Source organism: Garra rufa, chromosome 1 (genome assembly GCF_049309525.1).
Source record: "Garra rufa chromosome 1, GarRuf1.0, whole genome shotgun sequence".
Taxonomy (NCBI): Eukaryota; Metazoa; Chordata; class Actinopteri; order Cypriniformes; family Cyprinidae; genus Garra; species Garra rufa.
The window spans coordinates 76,514,364-76,520,637 of NC_133361.1; the positions used below are offsets into that span (position 1 = coordinate 76,514,364).

Below are 6,274 nucleotides of genomic sequence, written 5' to 3' on the forward strand. Positions count from 1 at the left end.
ACACATCTCGGTTTTGTAAAAATGTACCTTATGACTGGTTTTGTGGTCCGGGGTCACATCACAAGACCAGTCGGGTATATTTGCAGCAATGGCCAACAATGCATTGTATGGGTTAAAATTAGCAATTTTTTTGCCAAAAAATCATTAGGATATTAAAGAGACACTGCAGGTGAATAGGATAATACTTTAATACTTTTATTCACCAAAGATGTATTAAGTTAATAATTAAAAGTTAATAATAAATAATTTACATTGTTATAAAAAATTTAATATTTTGAATAAACACTGTACTTTTTAAACTTGTTATTCATGAAAGAATCCTGAAAAATTCATAATTGATCATTCTAGTAATAAATCAGCATCTTAGAATGATTTCTGAAGGATCATGTGACACTTAAGACTGGAGTAACAGCTGATCAAAATTCGGCTTTTCATCACAGGAATAAATTCTATTTTAAAGTATGTTAAAATAAAAAACATTATTTTATATTGTAAAAACATTTTGCAATATTACTGTTTTTTTCTGTATTTTTAATCAAATAAATGCAGCCTTGATGAGCAGAAGAGAGACTTCTTTAAAGACTATTACAAGTCTTACTGACCCCAAACTTTTGAACGGTAGTGTGTATATATATATATACCATTTTTTGTGAAATACAATGCAAAGTTTGGTGTGTTGTATAAAATCAAGCAAATTGCATATAAACAAATCCCTCTGTAAAAGCCTTCAGGATATAGACAGGAACACAAATGTAAAGTGTGGTGTGTGTAAGTGCTACTGAAGTGGAGATTTATGGCTCAGAGTAGGAGAAAAAACTCTTGGCCTTTACAAATCTGTATTGTAACTGAAATCCATTGACACAAATAGATAAAGTGCTATAAAAGAAAGACCTAACAGTGTCTTCTGGGTGTTTTCTTTCCATTAGTCTGAAAAAACACTTTATGAAACACCAAAAAAGCCCAAAATCTCAAACTTGACAGGTGCATGAACAAACAACGTCTCCCTTTAAGTAAAGATCATGCTCCATGAAGACATTTTGTGAATTTCCTACTGTAAATATATCAAAACTTAATTTTTGATTAGTAATATGCATTGCTAAGAACTTTAAAGGTGATTTTCTCAATATTTAGTTTTTTTTTGCACCCTCAGATTTTTAAATAGTTGTATCCCGACCAAATAATGTCCTATATCCTAACAATTTCAATAAAATGTAACTTTATGGTTTGTTTTGTGGTCTGGGGTCACATATAACACGTTTTCACAAAGATAGATTTATTTATACTTGTGTCATTTTTACAAATGATGTCTGTTGTCTGCTTGTTTTTCAGTGTGTTGTTTAATTAGCATGTGTGTGTGTGTGTGTGTGTGTGTGTGTGTGTGTGTGTGTGTGTGTGTGTGTGTGTGTGTGTGTGTGTGTCTACTGGCTTCATTAATCTCCTAATGACTGATGAAATCATCACACTGCTGTTTCTGCAGCCCAGTTCCTGTTGTCCTCCACATTTAGGACGATGAAAGATGTGCAGTGAATGTACAAATGAGCGCTGATGGCTTTATCAGGTGTCTCCATTCCACACCTGACGTTATTTCAACAAATGGATTATTTCTAAAATGTCAGGCTTTTTGAAAAAGACAAATCTCAGAGCAGAGGATATTTTCAAAATCTTTCTTTTTATTGCAAACAATATGATACAAAAGATAAGCTTCTTTTAAGACGGTGGCATGTTTTACAGTTTCTCTTTAAGGCGTTAAAAAACACAAGGGAAAGGAAAAATCAATGCTGGTGTGTTCCAGAGAGATGTAGCCAACAGCCTGCGGAAGTCTGTCTGAGAACCCCCCAAAACAAACAAACAAACACAAGTTCCAGTCGTTTCTATGAAAGGTTTGATCAAGTTTCACAAGTCAGCTGGATTATCAAAAGAAGACGTTGAGACAGTTTAAAAGGAAACGTTAACAGACGATAAATAAATGAGATGGTTAACGTCAGCACTACGGCTAAATCGTAATCGGAAACGTCTCGTCGCGAATTAGTCGTACGAAGCCCAAGCGAATGATAAAACGCAAATTTCAAGTCAAACGAACACTAATGAATAAATTAAAGAGGTTAAGACTCGAGGAATGACGGAGCGTCGGGGTCACTTCCCGTTCCTCCTCCCATAGGCACAGACGGACTCTAGAGGCAGTTTTCACAGAAACGAGAGATATGGCGACGGACTCTAGAAGCATCTGCTTTAAGAAACCCCCCACAAACATATACAGCGGAAAGGAGTCTTTACAAAAATACGGTCGGGGACGAATCCCCACGAGAGAAACAAGCACACACACATACACAGTACATACTAAAATAATTATCTGGAATCTGTCCTCACAGAGGATTTCTCTTGTCTCATTATATCTAGAAAAATATAATCACGATTCCGAAAGGCACGGTCGGGAGCCGTTTCAGTACTTTCCCAGCGTTTAGACGGCCGTTTAGTCCCTCAGGGCCTGGAGAGCTGGGTGTAGACGGGCTGCTCCCAGTGCTGCGGACTGTGCGCCTGCGGCACCGACGGGACGCCCGCCGTGTCGGCGATAGGGGTGTACATGGGCCTCTGGCTCGGGCTCACGTAGCTGAAGGCGGGGTACTGGCCGTAGTAGGAGTTGGCGGGGCTCTGGTGCTCAGTGTAGTCGTACTGCGCTCGGCTGACGGCGGGGTACGAGGAGCTGTAGTGCTGCAGGTTGAAGGAGCCGTAGTGCGGGGAGCCCTGCTGCTGCTCGCTGTAGTGACTGGGACTCAGCTGCTCCGTCTTGATCTGCGTCCGCTGCTGGCCTTGGCTCTGCTCTCCGCCGTTGGCCATCGCGTGCTGCTGCTTGGACATCCAAGCCTGTGCACCAAGCCCAAACCCGGCGGAGTACGCCTGGGCGCCGACCGCCATCCCCGGGTGTCCGTGAGGAGGCAAGTACTGGTCGAACTCGTTGACGTCGAACGGCTCCATGTTGGAGATCACGTCGCTGCTCAGCTCCCCAATGTCCACCGCTCCAAAGTCGATGCCCTCCTGCAGAGGACGGCCTTCGCGCTTCAAGTCCGCTTTGCTGGACGGCAGGTCCGTTTTGGGGGTGGTGGGCGGCGTTGGAGGCCCCTGGGACTGACCTGGTTTGCAAAACCAAACGGAAATAAAGATTAACCACACCGTCGCTGACGCAACCAGAAGGCTAATAAAGATACACGGCCGCGTTGGGAAAGCCAGATAAGATTTATGAGTTTCCCTGCAGGCGCATTACATAAGGAGAGTACCTGAGTGGTCTCCCGGAGAATGCACTTCGCCCATGCTGGACGCCGGAGAGTCGGCCTGCTGCAGGGCTTTGAAGATGGCGTTGGGGGAGATGTGGGTCTGCTCGCCGTCCTCGCCCTCCGCCTGGCCGTTCTTGACGGATTTCCTCCGTCGGGGCTGGTACTTGTAGTCGGGGTGGTCTTTCTTGTGCTGGACCCTCAGACGCTCAGCCTCCTCCACAAACGGACGCTTCTCTCCTTCGTTTAGCAACCTACAAACATGCGCAAGAAAGTAATCAACACTCTGACCACTTACATAACAATAAAGAACAATCAAGAACAACTGTTTGTCCCTTGAATACTTTTTTTTTTCTTAAGCAAACCAGTAAATAAAATGCAGTTTATCCTGTTTCCCCCTGAATGCTATTTTTTCTTAAGAAAAAGTCTTAAAACTTTATTTGCACTGACGTGAATCAAGGGTGAATTTGCTATTTTGAATTTTTTATTTACATAACAATAAAGAACAATCAAGAAACGGTTTAAGTTCACTGAATACTAAGTAAACCAGTAAATAAAATGCAGTTTATCCTGTTTTCCCCCCTAAATGCATTTTTTTTTTCTTAAGTAAACTTTAAAAGTAAAAACCAGTACTAAAAGTCTTAAAACTTTTTTTGCACTGACGTGAATCAAGGGTGAATTTGCTATTTGGCTAAACTAGAGTTTTACCCTTTATTATTCAAATAGTTCGCTTTTTTGAAGCTTATCAGCTTTGTCTTATCATTATATAATAATGCTGTAAACAATGGCAGTTGATGTTAATAACATGCAAAGCTGTCCAAACTTTGCGCAGCTGACAGCAGTATTGCTTTATAACTTCTGGAGCTGTCTTAGGCAAGCAAAACGAGTTTATAAATACTATAGAATAATTTAAGCAAGGGGTCTTACCTCCAGAGTTTCCCGAGTGTCTTGCTGAGCTCCGCGTTGTGGAGGTGCGGGTACTGATCCGCCAGTTTCCTGCGCGCGGCTTGAGCCCAAACCATGAAGGCGTTCATGGGTCTCTTGACGTGCGGCTTGCTCTTGCTGGAGCCGTTGACCCGGACGGGCATGGGCACCAGGGTCCAGTCGTAGCCCTTGAGCACCTGAGACACCGCGTCTCTGATGCAGACGGGGAACTTGTCTCCCTCCTCGTTCTTCTTGAAGTCTCGGAGGTGCTGCTCCGGGCGGGTGTTCTCGCTGTCCGAGCCCGAGCCGGACGGACACGGAGACCCGGCGGAATCCTCGGACATGCTCGGGCTGGGCGCGTCGGAGAGACTCTTGTCCTGCTCGTCGCTCATTTTCAGGTAGGAGTCGAAGAGATTCATGCAGAAGAGTGAGTGTTGCAAACTCTAGCGCAGCGGTAAAATCCTCCTGCAGGAGTTCGGGTGATGCGTAAACCTGCGCGTCCGTGCGCAAAAGCGGCTCCAAAGTCCTTCGGAACTGCTCGGGTCAGAGGGATAAAGTCTCACAGCGCGACATATATCACTGAGATGAGGACAAATCCTGACTGAGTGAGTGTGTGCTTGGAGATGTGGAGAGGCTCTGTTCTCTCTCTCTCCAAATCACAGCACTTATATACGGATGGATGGAGACGAGGCGGAGCTGAACTCGATCTCTCTCTCTCTCTCTCTCTCTCTCTCTCTCTCTCTCTCTCTCACTCTCTCTCTCTCTCTCGGGCGCAGACCAACCAAACACACCAAAACTAAGAAAAAACTTTACACTGCAAAAAAAACCTTTTCTAACTTAGATTTTTTGTCTTGTTTCCAGCGAAAATATCTAAAAATTCTTGAATCAGGAAGGATTTTCTAGACAAGTAAAAATTATTGTCTTGTTTTTAGTTAAAACAAGTCAAAATTAGGTTTGTTTTTGCTTAAAACAGGCAAAATAAAATCTGCCAATGGGGTCAGAAAAATAATCTAGTTGTCTGCTTGAAATAAGTTTTTTTTTCTCACCCCATTGGCAGATTATTTTGCTTGTTTTAAGCAAAAACTCACTTAGTTTTGACTTGTTTTTACTAAAAACAAGACAATAATTTTTACTCGTCTAGAAAATCCTTCCTGACTCAAGAATTTTTAGAAATTTTGGCTGGAAACGAGACAAAAAAATCTAAGTAAGAAAAGCATTTTTTGCAGTGTACCAACATGACACACTATTATGTAATATAAAAATACAAAACATAAAAGCCAGCAATCTGATTATCTCCGTATTTGTTGTGTATTTAGATGACGCTTTAAAAACATGCAGATGTGATCATATCGAGCTTGTACGAATAGAAAACGTATGCACACTATAATGTAGGCTGTGTAGTATTTTATATCTAGCCTTTAGTTTAGTGTTGCATCCAATGTAGTGATCTTTGTGTTTGTGTTTGTAAACTGATGTGTTTTCAATCTGAAGTGTTTTTTTTTTCGCATTTCTCCATGTAAATGTCAACGAAGCGCATGTCAGTTATAGTTGATGTGTGTTTTAAAGTGTGTGTGCTGGTGTTTGAGTGTGTGCTGTTCTCGGTGTGAGCGATAGGGGGCGACATGAGTTCAGACTCTCAGTCACTAACAGCTCCGCAAACCAGCGCTGGACTCCGGACTCTTCAACTCAAACTGTATTTGGTCAGTTTATGTAGAAAACAATGACAATGTTCAATGGCGTTTTCAGCACGCCTCAGATATTGACTTTAGGGGAATGTATTTGCATTAGAATAAAAATGTGACTTGTCATGTGTATTGCAGTCTCTCAGTGCTAAAAATAAAAACTTTTTAATATTTTATTTACACTGTAAAAAGTTTTCACCAGTTTCAACTTTAAAACTTAAGTTTAGCAGCTGCCTTAAAATGTTAAGTTAAATCAACTTAAGTCATTTAAACTCACAAGTTAAATCAACTCATTTTGATTGTAATAAGTAAAAATGATTTGTAGTTTTAAGCTGGTTTAACTTAAGGCAGCTGCTGAACTTAGGTTTTTAAGTTGAATCTGGGGAAAACTTTTTACAGTGT

The 6,274-nt window shown here is 41.6% G+C and overlaps 1 protein-coding gene across 1 annotated transcript; it reads right to left on the reverse strand.

The window, feature by feature from the left end:
* Nucleotides 1–1,650: 1,650 nt before the first annotated feature.
* On the reverse strand, nt 1,651–4,842 carry LOC141339389 (transcription factor Sox-9-B-like). The gene is made up of 3 exons (XM_073844955.1): nt 4,194–4,842; nt 3,273–3,520; nt 1,651–3,128 (listed from the first exon to the last, which is right to left on the reverse strand). Exons 1-3 carry the CDS (start codon nt 4,607–4,609, stop codon nt 2,479–2,481), a joined length of 1,314 nt encoding a protein of 437 aa, XP_073701056.1. The 5' UTR covers nt 4,610–4,842; the 3' UTR covers nt 1,651–2,478.
* Between the last annotated feature and the right edge of the window lie 1,432 nt (nt 4,843–6,274).